The sequence below is a fragment of the Elephas maximus genome, chromosome 3 (assembly GCF_024166365.1).
Source record: "Elephas maximus indicus isolate mEleMax1 chromosome 3, mEleMax1 primary haplotype, whole genome shotgun sequence".
In the NCBI taxonomy this organism is placed as follows: domain Eukaryota; kingdom Metazoa; phylum Chordata; class Mammalia; order Proboscidea; family Elephantidae; genus Elephas; species Elephas maximus.
In genome coordinates this window covers 89,915,487-89,939,459 of record NC_064821.1, presented here as the reverse complement: position 1 = coordinate 89,939,459, position 23,973 = coordinate 89,915,487, and the positions used below count along the sequence as shown (strand labels likewise).

At 37.4% G+C, this 23,973-nt stretch overlaps 1 protein-coding gene across 3 annotated transcripts in view; it reads left to right on the top strand.

Moving 5' to 3' along the window:
- STIL (STIL centriolar assembly protein) overlaps window positions 1-22,082 on the top strand; it is a 72,571-nt gene extending 50,489 nt beyond the window's left edge. For 2 of the 3 annotated variants that reach the window (XM_049879226.1, XM_049879224.1), the window contains exons 13-17: window positions 1,497-1,656; window positions 5,604-5,835; window positions 14,774-14,984; window positions 16,374-16,624; window positions 20,589-22,082. In XM_049879226.1, coding sequence (XP_049735183.1) covers window positions 1,497-1,656; window positions 5,604-5,835; window positions 14,774-14,984; window positions 16,374-16,624; window positions 20,589-21,378 — 1,644 coding nt within the window. In that variant the 3' untranslated portion in view covers window positions 21,379-22,082. The remainder of the gene's footprint in view (window positions 1-1,496; window positions 1,657-5,603; window positions 5,836-14,773; window positions 14,985-16,373; window positions 16,625-20,588) is intronic. The other variant, XM_049879225.1, reaches the window with a different exon arrangement.
- Window positions 22,083-23,973: the final 1,891 nt, after the last annotated feature.

The window sequence follows — 23,973 nt, the reverse complement described above, 5'->3', positions numbered from 1 at the left end:
ATATGTATAGCTGAAGAGTAAGAGAGTTACTGAAGTGCTTAGTGTAGGGCCTGGCTTATGTAGTAACCACTTAATAAACTGCAAGTATTGTATTTATCTCTTTTAATCCTTAAAACAATCTTACTTTTAGATAGCAGAGTAAGATTTACACTATGTCTGCCTGACCCCAAAATCTGTGCTCCTAACCACCATAAATACACAGCTATTTTGTATTAATGCAGGTTATATACTGATGTAAGTAATTTGTTGGTAATACTTATGTTCCCATATTTTAATAAAGTTAATCTACTAAATGAGATGAACTGAACACAGTATCATTTACAGGGAGATAGAAAATTACAGTGTTTAAAAAGGGATGTTTTTTCACACCTAGGTATATACCCCAATGAATTGAAAACATAGCCACACAAAAACATGTATAGGAATGCTCGTAGCAGCATTATTCAACATAGTGAAAAAGTAGAAAGAACCCAGCTGTCTATCAACTGACGAATAAAAATGGAATATCACAGCCATAGAAAGGAATGAGGTATTGATAATGCTGTAACACAGGTGGACCCATGGTGCTAAGTGAAAGAAGCCAGGACAAGGGTACATATAAATGGTTCTGTTTATATGAAGTGTCCAGAATAGAGACAGAAAGTAGATTAGTGGGTGCCTGGGGTCAGGAGGAAGGAGAATGGGAAATTGCTAATGGGTATGGGTGTTTATGGGGGAGTGATGAAAATATTCTGGAATTAGTGGTGATGGTTACACAGCTTTGTGAATATGCTAAAAAACCACTGAATTGTAGATTTTAACAGGGTGACTTACTGTATGTGAATTATATCTCAATTTAAAAGAGGGGGAGAAGCTTTCTGTGTTTGAACCTCAGTTTTGCTGCTTATTTGTTACATGACCTAGGCAGTTAATCAAGTTTTCTTATCTGTAAAATGCGTTTAATAATAGTACCTTCTTCCCAGAGTTACGGAAATCACATATAAAAGTTCTTAGCGTAGTGTCTCACGAACAGGAAGCATTCAGTAAGTTAGCTTTTGGCATGCATATTATTGCCGGTTTCAGCACGGCTGAACACGGGCAGTTCTGATCAACCGTTATGAGTGCTGTGTGAAATGTTCCATAGTTAGTACATGGAGTCGGAGTGTATCTCCAGTCATGCTTTTGATTTGTAACTGAAATAGGAATAAGATGTTGATTTTAAAGTGTTAACTGTTCAGGTTTTCTATGTGAGTGGCAATTTAAAATACCTTTGTTTTTATTTTTAAATTTAAAAAAACCATCAATGGCACTGGGTGGTTTTTTTTTGTTTTTACTTTTAAATTTATACTTAGCACAAAGTGCTTCTTAATGACTGATGATAAGATGTGCTGCATTGGAATGTGAGACTATATAGTTAAAAGTCAGTTATTTATAATTGGGAAACAATTAATAATTAAACTCTGCTGCCAGTTTTGTTGATTACTTTACTGTCAGCTTAAAATATGTTTTTAATACAGATTCAGCGTTTATTGGAAGCACAGTCTCTGCAGCCCTGTTCCCCTAAGACAACCACTGCTGAAAACAGCGCAAGGCAAATGGAGTTGGTTTCCGTGGAGGAAGCACAGTCTTCTCCTGGCTTGCATATGAGAAAAAGTGTAAGCATTGCTGTGAGCACAGGTAATTTCATTTCTTTTTTAATTTATAAGGAATTGTTTTTAGAATGTTTTTTCATATCTACTTTAAAATTTTACATTGAAATTGGTGTACAGTACAAAAACAGACCCAAAACCAAGGTGATTAGAGTGTAACTTGTTTAAGTCTTTGTGTAATTTTGTTCTTTATGAAATAATACTATACCTAAAGACAGGAAACCACATAACGTGATACATTGGTTGTTTTTATACTATCCCCAGGCTGTACCCAACTCTAATAAATGAGCTCATCTGTAGTTTGACGGATCAGGGAAGGTTTTATGTGTATCAGGTCCTCGAAGTTATGTAGGATTTCAGTAGGTGGAGTTGAAGAATGGGGAAACAGATTGGGTAGCGAAAAGGGTATGAGCTCAGTGGGGAAACACAAGGCTCTGTGAGTTGTCCAGTTTGACTGGGAACATGAAGCATACAAAAGGGAAAATGATGATAGTAAAGACAGCTAACATTTACTGAGCATTCACCATGTGCCTGGCACTATTCTAAGTACTTAGTGTATGACCAATTTATTTAATCCGTGGAGCAATCTTTAGAGGTAGGTTCAATTGCTATACTATACTTTTATAAATGAGGAAACTGAGACAGGTCAAGTTGTTTGCTCAAGGTTACACAGCTAGTAAGTCTCGGATTCTGGATTGGAATTCAGACAGTCTGGCATTATAACATAAACTCCTACTTACTTCGTTATGGGAGCCTTTATTACGTTTTTCACAAAGGAATATCTACTTCATCTGATAAACAACATTAAAGGCCCTTTTTTAAGCATTCAATTAATGATGTAAATGACATGCGTTTGTTTATATGTTTGATTACCACCAGACTATGAGATCTTCAAGAACACCTTTATATCCCTAGCATTGAGCAAGTTACCTAGAACATACCAAAATCAAAAACAAACCCATTGCCACAGAGTCAATTCTGAATTATAGTGATCCTTTATAGGACAGAGTAGAACTACCTTATAGAGTTTCCAAGTGCATAAATCTTTATGGAAGCGGACTGCCACATCTTTCTCCCATGGAGCAGTTGGTGGGTTTGAACCACCAACCTTTTGGTTAGCAGCCAGGTGCTTAACCTGCACCACCAGGGCTCCCATGCCTAGAAAATAGGTTGGGAATAACAAGAATGAAGAGGAAGAGTCATGTAAGATGTCGGTAAGATTTAATAACTAATTGGATTTGCTAGTTGAGAAGGAGGGAGGATTTAAAAGTTAACTCCAGCTAAATGCCATGTGCCATGTGGTATCCTGGATTAGATCCTGGAGCAGAAAAAGGACATAAGTAGAAAAACTGGTGAAATCTGAATAAAGTCTGGAGTTTAGTTGGTAGTAATGTACCAATATTGGTTTCTTGATTTTTGGCAATGCAAAATTATGTACAGTGAAGTTTATTAAAGATGGTAAAAAGTTACTCCAGGATTTTGAACCTGAATGACAGGTGATGTAGTAGTAGCGTTAAACAGAAGGAGGCAAGTTAGAGAAGCAAAAGAGAGAAGATAAGTTCAGTCTGAATTCTTGTTGAGACTGAGAGTTCCTTTTGGAAATGTGAATGGAGATAACTCAAATGTCAGAAGTATAGGAGTGGAGTGGAATTGAAGACATAGACTTAATGGAGATAACGTGAAGATTTGGGGCTGAAGAATAAAAATTTAAGAGGAAGAATAGAAAAGAAAGGCAGATTTCTATATTCTTTTTCTGAACTCATACATTATCTAAATCGTCTGGGTAGAGGGGAATAAGGAGTGAGGGTAGCAACAGCCACGTGTACGTTTGTACATCAAATTCAGGTACTACTCAATACGATTAAGATTCTTAGGCTGAACTAACTTAAGGAAGAGGAATTTACTAGAAGTATATGGGGATATTTCACCAAAGTCAAGGCCAAACATGGAGCTGGACATCAGAAAAGACTAGAACTGGAAACTGGAACAGCACAAGGACTCTCCTGCTATTCTGCATGACTCTTACTCAATGCTGTCGGCAGTCCTGCTTTCGCTGCTTCCCATGACCCAGAACACTAAAGTTTATATATCACAGCTCTAGCCATATGTACAAACTAGCTTACTGTCCCTCAGCCTCAGTTTCAAATTCCAGAGAACCTGAATAGCCTAGTTTGAATTAGGCTTTAATTCCTGGTTCAGTGATAAAGGGGGGCCTAGAATCAACCCTGGTGGTGTGGTAGTTGAGAGCTATGGCTGCTAACCAAAAGGTCAGCAGTTCGAATCTACTAGGCGCTCCTTGGAAACCCTGTGGGGCAGTTCTACTCTGTCCTATAGGGTCAGTATGAGTCAGAATCGACGGCAACAGGTTTGGGTGTTTTTTTTTTTTGGTGGAGCGTAGTTTAGAATCACATAATAGGGACATAGCTGCTGGATTGCAGGGGGTGGCGATTCCCCAGAAAAAGTTGTGTGGTCTGGGTGGGTGGGTCATGGAGGGATGCTAGTAAGGGAGATGAGGTATTGTAAGCTAAGTAAATATACCCAGGAGGGTCAGTTTCCTCCTTATGTCCTTGTAAAATTCTGTTTTTACTATATTGTGATTGTTTATTATCTGTGACTGCCACTAGACTAAGCTTTTGGAGATCTGGGACACTGACTTATTCACCAGTGTATCTCAGTGCTAGCATAATGCCTGATACATACGTAATAAAAAAAAAATAATAATAATACGTAATAGGTGCCGAATAAATAATAATTGAATGAAGTCATTCATGTGTTTGAACGGATTTTTGGAAAATTATTGGAAACAAGTTTTCAAACATTTTTAGACTTCAAAGATTCATATTCAGAGTTATACATATGCAGAAAAATGGATTATTAATAGTCTTTTGAACTAAGTTGCTTTTAGAAGCACATTTATTCTACAAGGTACTTAATTTTCTAGAGGTGTGTATTGATATGTGTCCAGGAAGTGTAGCAGTATTTAGGAAGGGCTTTCAAAATTGTCCCTGTTTTTGCTTAAGTTTTAAAAAATGTTTAATGCATGCACATTTAAAAAATGCTTTATTCATTTATTGTTTATTTTCATAAAATCACCTAAGTGGACCGTCAAATACTTGGCTTCACTTTTTGGTTTTAACCATTTCCTTAAACCACTATATACAAAACAATGTTTTCCTGAATTGTGGCATTCATATCACTCATGGTAGAAAGGTGATTTGGGGCAGTACACAGATGAATATTTTATAGATACATTATTCTTTGTACTGGAAAAATATTACTAGCGCTAACGCATCGAGTCTATGCTTTTACAGGTATTATTGCTTTGAGGATAAGGCTAAGTAAAAATTAAGTGAACTGATGTAAAGAAAAATAGTAAGCAAATAATAATATATATACATAGCTCTCCAGATGTTATGAGAGTGGTCCATAAAGTTTGGAAAACATTTGATAAATGATATAATGTCAGAGAGTTCAGATATTCAGTGTTCTTAACTCTTTATTATTACCAAAAGCACCAGGTACTTTAAATACTTGCTGATATTACACAAGTCTGATGCATCTTAATAGTCCCATAAATATTATATTTAGGGATCAAATCAGAGAGCCAGGGGATTTGTCCTTATATATTTTCTTCTAGTATCCAGAACAGCAGTTTTCAACACCCTGTCTCCCACCCCAAATTGTATTCAGAACTTTAATATGTAAAACAGGTCATTTGAAAGCCCCTCCTCTTGAAGAGGCTGGGGTGGTTGGGCAAAAGCCCAGAAAGACCACTTTCCCTTCACTCCCTCAGCTTTCTATCTTTCCACCCTTCACCTACCTCTTGGTGGCACTTCTGAGGAAATAAAATCAGTAAACAGTTCTAGGTAACTGCATTAAAACAATGTAGCTAGTCTTAACTTAAAGGTTTGTCAGAGAATTATTTTTAATAGTGGAATGTTTATTTCAGAATCTGTTAAATCATTTAACCGGCAGGTGCAAGCTTGTTCTGGAATGCAGCAGGTGATGATCAAGAGCCCGAATCTCAGCTGAAGCAAAGTGATACCAAAATTTCCAGTGAGGACATGAATTTTTCTGTTGATATTAGTAATGAAGTCACAAGTCTTCCAGGTAGTGCGTCTTCATTAAAAGCAGTTGATATTCCCAGTTTTGAAGAGAGCAACATTGCTGTGGAAGGAGAATTTAATCAGCGACTTTCTGTATCCAAGTAAGGACTCTGATTCAATATTTCACCTAGTCCTTTTTTCTTTTTAAATTCTAAAAACCCTTCTGGTCTTTTAACTCAGAAACTATGTCTTTTAAATGGTATTTTCATTGGCATCTTTGCCCGATGTGATTTCTCTGTAACTGAGAGTTCTGAGCCTTTTAGAATCAGCCCTAAATGTCAGTCATTGGATGTGTAATAGTCTGGCTGAATCAGAAACATCTGAGCATACTTCAGAAATATGTGCCTCACCCTGGAGATTCTGACACATTAAGTCCCAGAGAGGTCTGGGACCCCGAATTTTGAAATTTTTAAAGATACCTCATACTGCAATTATATATAAAAGATCTTTATTTTTGAGAGATACTACTTGAATATTTATATATGAAATGATAGTTATCTGGGATTTGCTTCAAATGAGAGATGAGATGACATAACTAGCGACTAGTTTTTTTTGTTTGTTTTTGTTTTTTTTTTATAGTTGAAACAAGATTGGCTGTCGGTTGGCAGTGTTGGAACTGATTGGATATATGGTGATTTATTAAACTATTTACTCTTGTGTTTGAAAATTTTCATTAAAAAATTTCCCCTTAAAAAAAAAAAATAAGATTCCCAAATAATTCAGATCATCAGCATATTTAGAAACAAATATTCTTTGAGCTTCTGGTATGTGTTGCTATAGAACTGGGTGCTAGAGATCATGTAGTAAGTTAGACAAAGCTGCTAACTTACATGGGTTGAAGAGACAAACAGTAACCATATAAGCTATGTATATATATATTTTTTTCTTATAATGATAACTGCTCTAAGAAAATAGACCATAATAATCGAGTACAGTGTAACTGGGATGGTACCACAGGAAGCAGATACATGTGTATATTAAGTAGGATGGTGAAGGAAGCCTGCTTTAAGGTGGTGATATTTTAGCAGTGACCTGTGTGATGGAGAAAGAGTCAGCTATGAGAAGATCTGGGGCAGGAGTGTTCAAGGTGGTGGTAATGGCAAGTGTAAAGGCCACAAGGTATGTGTGAGCTTAACAGTTCCAGGAACAAGCGAAAAAGCCAGTGTAGCTTGGACATAATGAACTGAGCAGGAGAGCATAGGGAAAGGAGGTCAGAGATATAAGCAGGAGACAAATTATATAGGGCTTTGTAGGACATGGAAAAGAGTTTTTACTTTATACTGTGTTCATTAAGAGGAGCTGTAGTGGCAGTGGTTAAGCACTCAGCTGCTAACTGAAAGGCCAGTAGTTCAAAACCACCAGCCACTCCCCAGGAGAAAGATGTGGCAGTCTGCTTCCATAAAGACTACAGCCTTAGAAACCTGTGGGGCAGTTCTACTCTGTCCTATGGTGTTGCCATGGGTCAGAATCAACTTGACAGCAACAGGTTTGGTTTTTTTTTTGTTTGATGTTCATTAAAGCCAGTAGAGGATTTTAGACAATGGGCTGTTATGATCTGATTTTCACTGTTTAAAGAGTATTCTAATTTTTTCTAAGGAACCCTGTGGCACAATGATTAAGCGCTTGAATGCTAACTGGAAGGTTGGCAGTTTGAACCTACCCAGTGGCTCCCTGGGAGAAAGACTGGTGATCTCCTCCCATAAAGATAACAGCCTACTCTCTCACATGCACCCAACAACAACACAACAACAGTGTTTTTTAAGAAGGAACTGAAGGAAGCTGAGAGTGGAAGTAGGGAAACTGGTTAGTAGATTAACAAGTAAGTGAGATGAAAGTGTCTTGGACTTGTGGTGAAGTGGTGGAAGGGTTCAGATGTAGAATAAATTTTGAAGGTAGAGGAATAATGTAGGTATAAAACACCACAGGTAATACATGAAACAGTTAAAATAAGTGAGCTTGGTGGTAGGGTGGCATTGGGTAGGCAGTGGATTACTATTTGTGTTATAAGCCCTGTAATAATATTTTACATTTAAAATTACTCTGATTACAGTACAGATTAGAGCAATAAACATGCCCCTCTAAGAAACATCCTCTTGTTTCGATATAGTGTGACATTAATCCTGTAATTCAACTAAGTACCCATAGCGTATACTACAGTGTACTGAAAAGATCTTTTGTGTACATGTCTCTTGCACTAGATTGAGTTTCTTAGAGGATAGGGATGATATTTCTGCATTTTTAGAACTTGACTTTGGTGTCTGGTTTCCCATGTTAAATACTTCATAAATGTTCACTGGTATGCGGGGCAGTTTGGGGCAAACACCAAGGTCCATATTTTATTTGAAATAATTATGGAAAATGAGGACAAAGAGGGATGATCCATGTTTATACTTATTTATCCTCCTTAATTCTGTAAACTGCGGATTACTTTCTTGAATTATAAATTTTCTACCCTTAAGTAGTTTTTCAGTCAGAACTTTAAAGATCTCAGATCTGTAGTAATTTTTAACCTCAGAAAGCATGTTTGAGTTAATTGATAGAATGTAGTTAATTGCTTTTTCAGAGCAATTAATCAACTCTGTTGATTCCAGTACATGGCTAGATGCACATCTAACCTTCGTTCAGCGTAATGTATTGACTCGAATTAAATAATACTGCAGCATCACCCATGGTACTTCTGGTGTATCTCTTGTTCCTTCCCAAACATCTGATCTGATTGGTGATGTGGTTCCCTTTGTTAAGTATTCATGGATGGCACCTTGCTCCATGGGTTCCCAGTTCCTGGATGTTTTGCAGCCTGTATCAGTCTTTCTGATGTTAAAGCAGTCTGTGACGGATGAATTTATTTGCCTTGCGGTTTAATTGGTTATTGATTGCTTTTTCCCAGTGGACAGTAGTGGTAAGTGGTATTTATAGAGAATTTTTAAATGATCCTTATTTTTCTTTAGAAGCCATGCTTTGGACATATCTCCTAATACTTGCAATTGTAGAATCATCTTTTAAAGTTGTTTTTCTTTTTTAATCTTTAATTTTTTGAGATTGGAGACCTTTAACATATTGGTTCTGTATTTTTCAGTTTTTATTTTTGCTTGCTAAGTTAGACACCAAGACAGATATTTTTAAATCCTTGAAGATGCAATATAGCAGAGTGATTAAAAGCATGGACTAGAGTTCTAGACTGTCTGAATTTGAGTCATAGCAGTGTGACCACAGGCAGGTCTCATAACCTCTTGGTGACTCGGTTTTCTCATCTATAAAATGGGGATGATAAAAGTACCTCCCTCATAGGATTGTTGTGAGGATTTAATGAGTTCATATATGTAAAGTACTTAAAATAGTGCCTGGCACATTGTATTTATAAGTGACAAGGCAAAAAAGAAATTACTTACACCATAGTACCTAAGTAGTGTTATCATTTAGCTAGAGACAGAATAAAGCGAACTCACTGTCATGGACCTTCCTAAAAAACAAAGTGCTTTGCACATGTTTGGATTATTTAAAATTCTGTTCAGTATAAGTAATTTTCTAGCCTGTCTTAGTCTGGAAGCTCAGCTGAAACTTGTCCACCACGGGTGACCCTGAGGTATTTCAAATACCGGTGGCACAACTGCCAGCATCAGAGCAACACGCAAGCCCCCAGAGTACACAAACTGACAGACGCGAGACGGATTTTCCCTTAGTAGCTAATAAATTCCTTGAGAGAGATGCTTGGACACTCTATAAATATCATCTCCTAAAGCTCCTAAGGCTATGGATCTTGCCTGCAGCACTTATATTAATAGGTATTTGCCTAATGGTAATTTTATATTTTCCTTATTCCTTTCACATTTATAAATTGGGATTCTTCCTTCTCTCTGATTATTTTTTTAATTCATTCATCTTTAAATTTATATCAATATGGACTCCTGGATATGTATTTTATCCTATGATTTATAATTCCGTACCAATTTGTTGCTCAAATTGTTTTCGTTTTGGCCATTGGGAACTCTTTCAGATTGGCTTCTGTTTCCTTTAAGGAGCCCTGGTGGTGCAGTGGTTAAGTGCTTGGCTGCTAACTGAAATGTCAGTGGTTTGAAACCACCAGCCGCCCCGAGATGTGGCCGTCTGCTTCCTTAAATGCAGCCTTGGAACCCTGTGGGACGGTTCTACTCTGTCCTACAGGGTCACTACAAGTCGGAATCAACTCGATGGTAGTGGGTTTGGGTTTTTTGTCTGTTCCTTTTGGACATGCTGCATGCTTTTTTGAGCACATTCTGATAATAATTTTCTGCCACCACCGGATATTCCAGGCTCATCTTGTATTTTCCCAGCTCCAGCCCTGGAATCAACAATAGAAATTAGGTGCGCTGCTCCCCTTTATTGAGAATTGATATTTAGAAATCACAGTCTGGGCACTGGTATGCCCTAAGTGTATCTGTGTTTCTAGACCTTCTCAGCAAGCAGCGAGGAAATATGTGTGTGTGTGCATGCGCACACACTAAACCATACATATGCACACATCTGAATTTATTTCTATATGCATGTATCTGTATATATATTAAAATACTTGAATTCATAAAAAGACATACATTCAGAGATGTATCCCTCCCTTCTCATCCCTGCTGCCCCATTCTCTATTGCCCGTTCTATCCACCCCTTTCCCACCCACCCTCTTTAGATAACCAGTCTCTTTAGTTCTGACTTACCCTTCCTGTATTTTCTTATACTCCTTTCTTTCTTACGTGCAGGGTAGCATACTATAGATACACTTCTAAATTGGCTCTTTTCATTTCGTAGTATATCTTGGAAGCCACTCCAAACCAGCTCCTGAAGATAGTCTTTATTTTCTTTAAGCTGCATAGTACTCCATTGTGAAACTGTACCATAGTTTACTCAACCACTCTCCTGTTTATGAGCATTTAGTCTGTTTCCTAAATCTTGAGATGGTCTCTAAATTCAGGTGGGATATACTCAAGATCATATTTTGGCTCTCGTGGACTTGCTGTGATTTTCTTCAGTTTCAGCTTGAACTTGCATATGAGCAATTGATGGTCTGTTCCACAGTCAGCCCCTGGCCTTGATCTGACTGATGATATTGAGCTTTTCCATCGTCTCTTCCCACAGATGTAGTCAATTTGATTTCTGTGTGTTCCCTCTGGCGAGGTCCATGTGTATAGTTGCCAATTATATTGGTGAAAGAAGGTATTTGCAGTGAAGGAGTCGTTGGTCTTGCAAAATTCTATCATTCGATCTCCGGCATTGTTTCTCTCACCAAGGCCATATCCTCCAACTACTGATCCTTCTTTGTTTCCAACTTTCTGCATTCCAATCACCAGTAATTTAGAGACCATCTCAAGAATAGATTTGACGCATTGAACACTAGTGACCGAAGACCAGATGAGTTGTGGAATGACATCAAGGACATCACCCATGAAGAAAGCAAGAGGTCACTGAAAAGACAGGAAAGAAAGAAAAGACCAAGATGGATGTCAGAGGAGACTCTGAAACTTGCTCTTGAGCATCGAGCAGCTAAAGCAAAAGGAAGAACTGATGAAGTAAAAGAACTGAACAGAAGATTTCAAAGGGTCTCTCGAGAAGACAAAGTATTATAATGACATGTGCAAAGAGCTGGAGATGGAAAACCAAAAGGGGAGAACACGCTCAGCATTTCTCAAGCTGAAAGAACTGAAGAAAAAATTCTAGCCTTGAGTTGCAATAGTGAAGGATTCCATGGGGAAAATATTAAATGATGCAGGAAACATCAAAAGAAGATGGAAGGAATACACAGAGTCATTATACCAAAAAGAATTAGTCGATATTCAACGATTTCAAGAGGTGGCATATGATCAGGAACTGAAGGAAGAAGTCCAAGCTGCTCTGAAGGCATTGGCGAAAAACAAGGCTCCAGGAATTGATGGAATATCAATTGAGATGTTTCAACAAACAGATGCAGCACTGGAGGTGCTCACTCGTCTATGCCAAGAAATATGGAAGACAGCTTCCTGGCCAAATGACTGGAAGAGATCCATATTTATGCCTATTCCCAAGAGAGGTGATCCAACCAAATGTGGAAATTATAGAACAATATCATTAATATCACACGCAAGCAAAATTTTGCTGAAGATCATTCAAAAACGGCTGCGACAGTATATCGACAGGGAACTGCCAGAAATTCAGGCTGGTTTCAGAAGAGGATGTGGAACCAGGGATGTCATTGCTGATGTCAGATGGATCCTGGCTGCAAGCAGAGAATACCAGAAGGATGTTTCTCTGTGTTTTATTGACTATGCAAAGGCATTCGACTGTGTGGATCATAACAAACTATGGATAACATTGCGAAGAATGGGAGTTCCAGAACACTTAATTGTGCTCATGAGGAGCCTTTACATAGATCAAGAGGCAGTTGTTTGGACAGAACAAGGAGATACTGATTGATTTAAAGTCAGGAAAGGTGTGTGTCAGGGTTGTATTCTTTCACCATAACTATTTAATCTGTATGCTGAACAAATAGTATAAGAAGCTGGACTATATGAAGAAGAACAGGGCATCAGGATTGGAGGAAGACTCATTAACAACCTGCATTTATGCAGATGACCCACCTTGCTTGCTGAAAGTGAAGAGGACTTGAAGCACTTACTAATGAAGATCAAAGACCACAGGCTTCAGTATGGATTGCACCTCAACATAAAGAAAACAAAAATCCTCACAGCTGGATCAGTGAGCAACATCATGATAAACAGAGAAAAGATTAAAGTTGTCAAGGATTTCATTTTTCTTGGATGCACAATCAACAGCCATGGAAGCGGCAGTCAAGAAATCAAAAGATGCATTGCATTGGGTAAACCTGCTGCAAAGGACCTCTTCAAAGTGTTGAAGAGCAAAGATGTCACCCTGAAGACTAAGGTGCGCCTGACCCAAGCCATGGTATTTCAACTGCGTCATATGCATGTGAAAGGTGGACAATGAATAAGGAAGACGGAAGAAGAGTTGACCCCTTTGAATTGTGGTGCTGGCGAAGAATACTGAACATACCATGGACTGCCAAAAGAACAAACAAATCCCTCTTGGAAGAAGTGGGGCCAGAATATTCCTTAGAGGCAAGGATAGCGAGACTGCGTCTTACGTACTTTGGACATGTTGTCAGGAGGGATCAGTCCCTGCAGAAGGACATCATGCTTGGCAGAGTACCGGGTCAGCGGAAAAGAGGAAGACCCTCAATGAGGTGGATTGACACAGTGGCTGCAACAATGAGCTTAAGCATAACGACGATTATAAGGATGGCTCAGGACTGGGCAGTGTTTCGTTCTGTTGTGCACAGGGTCGCTATGAGTCGGAACCGACTCGACGGCACCTAACAACAACAACAACAGGTTGTTTCCAGTATTCTGCCATTAGCAGCGGTGCTACGGTGAACTACCTTGTGCATATGTATTTTTTAATTATTTTAGAAGTGGGATTGCTGAGCCCAAAGTTAAGTGCTGTGTAATTTTTTTATGTTAGGTATTGCCAAATTTCCTTCTGGAAGGGTTGTATCGATTTACAGTCTCACCAGCAATGTATGCGATTACTTGTTTCCAACAGAATACATTATCATAATTTTTGTTATTTTTTTACCTGTCTGATAGGTGATAAATGATCTCAGTGTTTTAATTTTCCTTTTAAAAATTATGAATAAGTTTGAACACTTTTATGTCAAGGGCCATTTTTATATTTTTGTGAATTATCTGTTTATATCTTTTACCATTTTTCTGTAGGTTTAAGTTCTTTGAGCCTTAATTTTTAAGTTCTTTATAAGAGGTGTTAACTCTTTGTCTGCGGTGTATGTTGTGAATATTTTCTCCCAGTTTGTCAGTTCTCTTTTGACTTGGTTTATGATTTTTTTGGTCATGTAAAAAATTTTACTTCTTATATAGTAAAATTTCTTAATCTTTTCTGAGAATTCTGTCTTGACTACTGTTTTATAAAGATTCATTTCAGCTAATATTTTGAGCTTATCATATACCAGCACTCTGCTTGGCATTGCATATCAAGTTAAAATTAAACAATGGAAAAAATAAGAAATAACCTAAATTTTAAACAAGAGGTATTGTCAGAAAAATCATATTATACCCATAAAATGAAGTATTATATAACCATTAATATTTGTTTTTAAGAATATTTAATGAAATGTGAAGATGCCCTTGATATATTAGGTTTTAAAAAGCAGCTTCCAAAACTACAAGTAGTGAGTATAGCTTTGCAGATAAAATATACATATATCTACAGAAAAAAAATATAGATGGAAATACTCTAAAATGTTAACAGTGGTTATCTTTGAGTGTTAAATTAACTTTAACATTTATTTTCTTCCTATTTGGTATAACTTTGAACAGTTTTCTCACCTCTCTGTGCCTCTTTCCTCATCTCTTAAACGGGGATAATATATAATATCTTATCTCCTAGTTTTTTCTGGTAAGGCTTATGTGAGATGGTGTAGCTACAGCAGTGCCTAGCCCATGATAAACATTTCACTAATATTTATCATTTTCTCTTTTCTGCAATAGCCACAGATAGCTATTCTAGCAAGAAAAATATTTTTAATACTGCTTTCTGTAGTTATTTTAAAAATATTATTTATTCTCTAAATTTGGAAAATACATAAAAGCATAAAGAAGAAAATAAATATCACCAAGTATTCGTAATTACAAATGGCAGTTTATGAACTTTTATTTGACTGGAATCTTGACCATGTCTTAAAATTTGAAGTGAACAATATTTTAAAATTTTGAGTAAAAATTTTTATTGTCTCAAGTTCAGAGGGAAATAGGTTAGGAGATATGTTTTCCAGCCTTTAAATAAAGCTGTCTAAATATAAATAACATAACTTAAAATAGTATCACTGTCTAGTTTATATGCAGCTTATCAAGATGGGATGCTTATATAGCATCATTAAGAGCTGAAAATACAACCCAGAATGCTGCTTGAGTCTTATCCCCCTTTTTCTATTGTTACTGCACTTCAAATATATGTTAAAGGTACCTTGATAACTAACATTTGCATTATATGTCTTTTTTCAAACAGCTCTTCTCCGGTTGAGAGAAAAGAACCAGATGTGCCTGTGTTCTTTCCGAGTTCCCTCTTGGCAGAGAGTGTAAGCATGTGCTTACAGACCGGACCAACAGAGGGTGCTAGTAACAACTCTCTGACATCAGGGGAACCCAAAATTGAGCAAGTAATGCAACCCTTGCCTCATCAAGCATCAGACAACCAGAAAATTTACCAGGATTTGTTGGTAAAAAAAAAAAAAATGTAGAGCATTTCATCTTCTTAAGATGTTTATTTAGTGTAGGGCACTTTCCTAGATTTACATGGATTAGGATCTTGAGATAAAAAGACTTTTGCCTAATTAACAATATATAATTTATTTATTTTAACTATTCATAAATTATGATAAACTAAATTTAATAATTTTTTATTGTAAATTTTTATAGTAAGTGTGCCAGTTATTGCGTACTTAGCCAGAAAATAAAAACTTTATTTTTAAAATGTAAGGGGTGACATTATGTCAAATTCAAACTAAATTTGGTATCAGAAAAAAACAAGCAAGATTTTGTAGTAAGTTTGAAAAGTGAAAAATAGTGGGATGATTTTGTAATAAGTTTGAAAATTGAAAAATAATGGGATATTTATGGTAATATGTAGTTATTCGAATTCAGGTAAGCAGATGTTTATTGAATATTTAGCTTAATCTAAGAAAGTAGACTAAGTAAAGTAGGTTATACAGAAATGAATATGGCAGTCTCTGTCTTCAAGAACCTATGAGAGATAACAACACATGGACACCAGTAATAAACAATTATAAGGCAGGCCAAGAGGTGCTTTTAAAAGCAAAGGGAACACAGAATAGAATGGGATCATTCTGGTTGAGGGAAATAGTCTTCTTGGAAAAGTTAGAATGTAAACTGAGATTTAAAGGTTGGATGATCCTGGCTTTCACTCCTATCGAATTTGTAGACGTTGGAACATTTGATTTCTCCGTTTGTAAGTGAAGGCTAATTAAACATACTTCATAGGGATCTGTGTGTTCGTATTTATTTACCTGCTGGGTCCTAGACTGGTACAAGCAGCTGTGTGAGACATAATAGAAATAGGACATAATCCATGCCTGCAAAGAGATCATTATTATCATTGCTCAGGGAATGAAATTTGCTTTAATGTTAGAAAGGCAGAGCTAGTATCACAGGTCACTCTTGGTTTTAGAAGGTGAGAAAAGAAAGGAGCCCAATTCTGAAAGTACTATGAAGGTCTAATTCATAACTCTGAAACATTATCAATTTTTACAATGAAAGCATGCTTCAAAATTTTTGTTTAGAAAGAATTTAACATAAATCCTTGAAAATACATAGAGTATTACTCAAATGCTTTTTAAATCTGTTTGTTTTTAAATGAATGCATTCCAAACAAACACGTTGAATTTCCTCTGAAGTCTGATGAAAACATTCATTAGTGTGGGCTTCTTTTACAAAAACCTTGTAATACTTTCAAATATGCTTGATTCTTTGTGCAGTTCGGTAAGTTGATATTATCTTTTCCCTAGCCTTTCTTCTGTTAAACTGTTTATATTTTTATTTTCTAAGATTGTTAATAATGATTCTTCACGTGTCCTTTTTATTTTCATTAGGGTCAAGTTAACCACCTTTTAAATAGCTCTTCTAAAGAAACCGAAAAGCCATCTACCAAGGCAGTAATTATCAGCCATGAATGCACCAGGACTCAAAATGTTTACCATACAAAGAAAAAAAAACAGGATTCAGGGTTGGTAGACAAAGATTGTGTTCTTAATGCAACTCTTAAGCAACTAAGAAGCCTCGGAGTAAAAATGGATTCTCCCACTAAAGTGAAGAAACACGCACATAAAGTGGATCATGCCAGGTAACATTTTAAAAGATGAATAAATTCTAGATGTATTACAGCAATCTCATAAGAAAAGATACGTTTGCCTTCAGTTCACTTGGTTCATCACTTATTCAGGGCCTGCTATATGCCTGATGAATAAGAAATCATCAGTATCCTTTAGATTCTTCATTTTGGAAGGAGAGAGGGATACATGCGTAAGTAATTCGAGAGATATTGGGGAATGTCTCCTGGGTAGAGATGCCAACAAAATGCTTTGGGAGTTTTGAGGAAAGAGAAATGAATTTTTACTGGCAATATCTAAAAAGTCCTCTTGTGGAAGTAAAGGGTTTATGTCAGCTGCTAGATGTACAATTATATAGTTTTGCCATCTAAGAACATCCCTTTTTCTGGGAATGTATTTTGAAGACTATAGTTACATGAACTTATTACCAGTTTCAACTGGCTTCAGATCTTTCTTCATCAAAGATGACCTCAGCACATACTTGTTTAAAAAAGGATAGAATCAGGGCTTCAAACCAGTTCTTCCCAGTTAGTCATGGCTGAGGAGGTGACACCGGAACAGACCTGAGTTTTTAAAATTTGGGTGACCTGGGACCATAACTGGGAACGGGAAGAATTACAGGTTGAAGCTCTGCTAGAAACTTAATCTGCTTCTTAGAAAACAAGGGCAGCGTGTGCTTTGCAGAGCAGTCATATCCCTTGCATGTTGAAATCTGCGCAGAGCTGGAACCAGCGGCCCCCAACTCAAAGGTGGCAGCCCCGACTGCACTGCTTTGAACGTGTGTGGCTCTCCTTAGTCCTGGCAATAATCTAGTCTCACACATCAGGCTCCTGAGACGGTTCACCATGCTTCTGAGTCTCCCGTTCCAGGGCTTCGATGCGTAATTTTTTTCGTTCTGGTTATGGTTCCGGACCACCCAAATTTAGAAAATTTGGATATGTACCAGTTTCACTTCGTTGGCTATGACTGAACCGGTTTGAGCCAGTTCGAAGCCCTGGGTAAAATCTGGAAATTATAAAAGCTAGTGTGTTTTCTGTTAATTATATGTTGTTGTTGTTTTCAAATTACAAAAATAATACAACCCTCCCACCAGAAGAATGGCTGAGGCAGGGGAGAAGAACTTCCGTTCTACTTTCCTGTTCCAGACACTGCAGAAATTAAGAGAGTCTATTCTAGCAATGGAAACCCTGGTAGCATAGTGGTTAAGTGCTACGGCTGCTAACCAAAAAAGTCAGCAGTTCGAATCCACCAGGCGCTCCTTGGAAACCCTATGGGGCAGTTCTACCCTGTTCTATAGAGTCATTATGAGTCAGAATCTACTCAAAGGCAATGGGCTTTGGATTCTAGCGACAGGAAGGCAGGGAAAGAGGGTCCCAGAAATACCCAGAAATGGTAGGGGAGATAGAAATTGTGGATTTGAGGTCTGGAAGCAGCCTCTAGAGGCAGGCTCCCAACTGGAGTGACATTTGAATTCAAGGCATATGTTAAACAATCTCTCTAGTTGTTTTTTTGCCTTGCTTTCTGGTTCTCTACTTATTAGTTGAAAAATGCTATGTAGGAGATCACTAACCTGGGCTCAAAGGGGACAGTGGGTCAAGGTTAGTTTTCATCTTTAAGTTAGAATAATTTTTGAGCTCAATTGTTGGCATGTGACACTCTTATTCATGTTGCGTCATCCTGTTCTCCTATGGTGACTGCATATCTAATGAGATTCTAACATAGTGTATTTGTGCTCGAGGGTTTTAGGATTTGATTAGTGGAATGGCATCCTTTTGCTTTTCATCTTAATTGCCCTGGTGTTCCTATGCTTTGGCTCTCAGTATTATTGATTTGTTTCACCTTCAAAATAATGGTCACACCCCCTCAAGTTGAAAATAGCTGTGTTGGACAGTGGAATGTGAAGAATCTTATAAACAAATATTAACTGCATATAGATCCTTTAACCATTCAATAAAAGAAGATATAATTAAAATCAAACCTACTTTTTAAAAACATTTAACATTTTGAATTAAAAGTTTTTATTTGCTTTTAATTTTTTATATTAATATTATTTATAGTTATACTTGTAATTATTTCAGTATGGACAAGTGTTCTGCTTTGATGTGCATATGATTTATGATTTGAGGAAATAAGCAAATGATAAGTAGAAAAAGACTACGTATTTAGAAGGTATCACTATGAATAGATCATAAAAGAATAGTGTCTAGATAAACTGGTAGTATCTCTTCCATCTTATTAAAATAGTCTTCAAAGCATTGAGTATCCAAAAGGTTAAGGGAGAATTCCAAGATAGTTATAAAGATCAGCGTTATTAAGCGCACTGCTCATCGTTTAGTGATATCACTGGTTTCAGGGAGCATTAATGGTTGGGAATCCTGTCTTTAAAATTACTTATGAGAATGGAAATATCTGGTAATTGTTTGGGTTTTGTGGAGTAGGAATGCGGGCAGTGAATGGGCATTATGAAACAGCTGAATTTTTTCAAGGGATGATACGGAAAGGCATCGCATATTCTGTTTTGACTAGAATATACAATGTTTACCACAACAGGTAGTGCACAAAGGATGCTAATTTCTTAAGGAACAGAAAAACTGATCACAAAATAGAAGTTTCTGAATACAGTATTGTGAAGCAATGATTTATAGAGCTCTAGGCAACGTGAGTTTGAGTCTTAGCTTGCCTAGCTGTTCAACTTTGGAGAAGTTAGTTAAAATCTCTATTCCCCAGTTTTCTCAAAAACTTTATCTGTAAAATGAAGATAACAGAAGTATCTCCTTCTTTTATCCATTCAGTAAATATTTATTGAGTGCCTACTATGTGTCAGGCACTGTTCCAGGCACCAAGAATAGTGCAGCGGGGAGTGAGCAGAGCAGACAATCCTGGCCTTTGTACGTTCACGAGGGAGCCAGACAATAAGTCATTGTGAATTACATACAGAGTAAGTTAGATAGTGATAAGTGCTAAAGCGCTAAGGAGAAAACAAAAGTAGGGGAAGGGCAGCGTGCAGTGTTGGAGCAGAGAATAAGGCTGAAATATTAGATACGGAAGATTGATTGAAGAAGGGTTATGATGAGAATTACGTAAGATGATGCATGTAAAGCACTTAGAGTGCCTGGCACATAGGAAGGCCTCAATAAGAATTAAACAGCTATTGCGCCTGGAGTCCCCGGGTGGCACAAATGGTTAAGTGTGTGTCTACTAACTGAAAGTTTGGTGGTTCACATCCATCAAGAGGTCCCTAAGAAGAAAGACCGCATCCATTGAAAACCCTTTGGAGTGCAGTTATACTCAGAAACACATGGGGTTGCCATGAGTTGGAATCAATAGTAACTGGTTTGGATTTCTGTTTGTTTTATTATCATATACATAAATATAAAGGAAAAAGGCAAGCCAGTTGAGTTAATACTAGCCAAAGTGAGTTGAAGATTATATCTAATGAAAGCAAAGTTAGTCTGTATACATAGTAGCCATATCCAGAGACCGCTTGATGTTTTTTATTCACTGCAAATCAAAATTCTTCCACTATGAACAATTTAATTTTCTGAGCTACTCACCAAAGTTTGTACTCCTAAATCATCAAATGTGTTTTCTGCTTTTATGTTTTAGTTTACATTGAATGTTAGCTGATTTCATGTGCTGTTTTGGGCTAGTAGTTGTACGTTAAATGACTCAACAATATAGAATATCTCTTACATTTGGGACTTTGTGTTTGGTCTTAAAACTATGACTAGTGTATAAATTTAGGAAAATTAACTTGTGTTCCACATTGAATCTGTGAATCAGCGATTACCGTCTAGGTTATATTTATCTCTTGAAGATGTATCTGGATCATCATTCGAGCACTCAGATAAAAGGCATCATGAAGCTTAAAACTGAAAACCTTTTATTATTCCATAGAATGGAACACAATTAGATTAATACTGTTTAGTACTCAAAATGAGGTAAATAAATGATGGTTTTCTGCTTTGTGTTTTTCAGTGTGCTGGCCTGCATCAGTCCTGAAGCTGTGATCTCTGGATTAAACTACATGTCATTTGCTAATGTTGGCATGAGTGGTTTAAGCCCCAGCGGTGTGGATCTGAGCATGGAGGCAAATGCCATAGCTCTGAAATATTTAAATGAAAATCAGCTGTCACAACTGTCTCTCACTCGATCAACCCAAAATAAATGCGACTCATCCTTTAGCCTTTTACATATTAATACAGACAAAAGCACAGTGGGGCTGAGTTTAATTTCACCAAACAACATGTCATTTGCAACCAAAAAATACATGAAGAGATACGGACTCATACAAAGCAGCGACAATAGTGAAGATGAAGAGGAGCCTCCGAACGACACAGATAGCAAGAGTGAAAATTTACTGACTCAAAACCTTACGTCCTTACCTGAACAACCTGTTTGTCTGAAAGAGCCTCCTAGGAATGCCTGTGAAATAATCAATTGTTGTAACTCTGAATTTGTGGGCACTCACCCAGATCTGCCAGTATTGAGAAATATTACAAATGAAGTTGTTCAACCAAAGGCAACACAGCAGTTGCACAAGAACTCAGCTTTCTTATTAAAGAACCTTAAACCAAGTGCTGCGGTGAACCTTCGAACTGGTAAAGCAGAGTTTACCCAACATCCTGAGAAAGAAAATAAAAAGGACATTCCAATTTTTTCTGAAAGTTTGCAACCTTCTGAAACTTTAAAGCAGATGAATAGTATGAATTCAGTAGGCACATTCTTAGATGTAAAACGTCTCAGGCAGTTGCCAAAATTATTTTAAACCTTAACTCAGTGCCCTCCTGCTGTGGGGGCAGGAGGGGCAGGGCGTCACCTCAAATAACTCAGGGAAGCCAGAGACTTTTGGAAATTTTAATCATTCCGGAGGTCAGTCTGTTCCTTCATAGCAGCTGACTGCAAAGAGCTGAACAAGTGACCTGATTGTCTATGAGATACCTGACTAGTGGCAGGGCTGAGTTCTCCTTGTTCAATAGAGCTGTTCAGTCACTGAAATCTTAAAAAAAAAAAAAAAAACCCTGAGATCAGTTATTAAAACAATTTTGGTAAACAGACACTGTCCACGTCAGACTCTAAATAGCCATTTTATACTGTACATTTTAAAAAGTAAGTTTGTTTCCCAGCATGTTGCACCTCTGTGTATACCCAGTATCGCCTAAAAGAACATAAAGTTATCATGACCCTGACTAAATTAGCAAAATCAACCCTTACTGAGTTTAAGTGGAAAGTTTTTTTGTTTTTTTTTTTAGTAAGATCTTTTATATAAGGAGCGTATTTCCTCTGAATTAAGATACATGTTTGTTAAACTCTGGAAGTAAAACTTCTGCCGTCTTGTGGGCGAATGTTAATGTAACATCCTCGACACACAGCAGTAGTTACCACCATAAAATTCTTGGGTATGAATGTGGTTTACAAGCTTTGTGAGTATTTCAGATGTTTGGGTATTTTTTAATAGAACTTAATAAAAATGTCAAGACTGTTTTCCTTTATCCTCTGCTATAGCATGTCCTTTCCCACTTTTGTAAAAAAAAACTGTTTTAGACTCACAGGAAGTTATAAAGTACAGAGAGTTCAGGTGTACCCCTTACCCCACATACTGACGACATCTTACATAGGCAGATAAATTCTCAAAATCAAGAAATTGACATTGCTACAATACTAGAAGCTAAGTTACAGATCTTTGGGATTTTACCACTTTTTACATGCACTCATTCATTTACTTTTTGGTACATAGTTCTGTGAAATTTTATCACTTATTGTAGATGGATAGAACTAACTACCACAATCAGGATACAGAACTGTTCGATCACCACAAAAAAAACCTAGTGCTGTCCCTTTAAAATCATACCTTTCCTTCAACCCTAAACCCTGACAATCTGTTCTTTGTTATTTTGAGAATGTCACATCCTATATTGATATAGTATATAATACTTGGAGCCCCAGTGGCAGAGTCATTAAGAACTTGGCTGCTAACCAATAGGTTGGCGGTTCAAATCCACCAGCTGCTCCTTGGAAACCCTATGAGGCAGTTCTACTCTGTCCTATAGGGTTGCTATGAGTCAGAATCAATGGCAACAGGTTTGGTTTTGTTTTTATATGGAATTGTGTAATTTTTTTGTGTGTGTGTGCTTTAAGTGAAAGTTTACAAACCAAGTCAGTCTCTCATACAAAAACGTAAATACACTTTGCTATATACTCCTAGTTGCCCCTCCTCTAATGAGACAGCATACTCCTTCCCTCCACTCAGCTTTCGTGTCCATTAGGCCAGCTTCTCACCCCCTCTGCCCTCTCTCCTTTCCAGACAGGAGCTGCCCACATAGTCTCATGTGTCTGCTTGATCCAAGAAGCTCACTCCTTACCAGTATCATTTTCTATCCCATAGACCAGTCCAATCCCTGTCTGAAGAGTTGGATTTGTGAAAGGTTCTTGTCTTGAGCTAACAGAAGGTCTGGGGAGCATGACCCCTGGGGTCCTAGTCTCAGTCAGACCATTAAGTCTGGTCTTTTTATGAGAATTTGAGGTCTGCATCCCACTGCTCTCCTGCTCCCTCAGGGGTTCTCTGTTGTTGTGTTTCCTGTCAGGACAGTCATCAGTTCTAGCCAGGCAACATCTTGTTCTGGTCTCGGGCTGATGTGGTCTCTGGTTTATGTGGCCCTTCCTGTCTCTTGGGCTCATAATTACCTTGTGTGTTTGGCGTTCTTCATTCTCCTTTGCTCCAGGTGGGTTGAGACCAATTGATGCATCTTAGATGGCCACTTACTAGCATTTAAGACCCCAGATGCCACTCTCCAAAATGGGATGCAGAATGCTTTCTTAATAGATTTTATTATGTCAATTGACTTAGATGTCCCCTGTAACCATGGTCCCCAAACCCCTGCCCCTGCTACTCTGGCCCTTGAAGCATTGAGTTTACTCAGGAACTAGTTTTGGTTTAGCCCAGTTCTGCTGACCTCTCTTGTATTGTGTGTTGCCTTTCCCTTCACCTAAAATAGTTCTTACCTACTATTTAATTAGTGAAAACCCCTCCCCACTCTTGGAACCATCAAAGAATATTTTCTTCTCAGTTTAAACTATTTCTCCAGTTCTTATAATAGTGGTCTCATGCAATATTTGTCCTTTTGCAACTAATTTCACTCGGCGTAATGCCTTCCAGATTCCTCCATGTTATGAAATGTTTCACGGATTCATCATTTTTTATTGATGTGTAGTATTCATTGTGTGAATATACTGTAATTTATCCATTCATCCGTTGATGGCCACCTTGGTGGCTTCCATCTTTTTGCTGTTGTAAACAATGCTGCACTGAACATGGGTGTGCACATAAGTTTGTGTAAAGGCTCTTATTTCTCTAGGATATGTT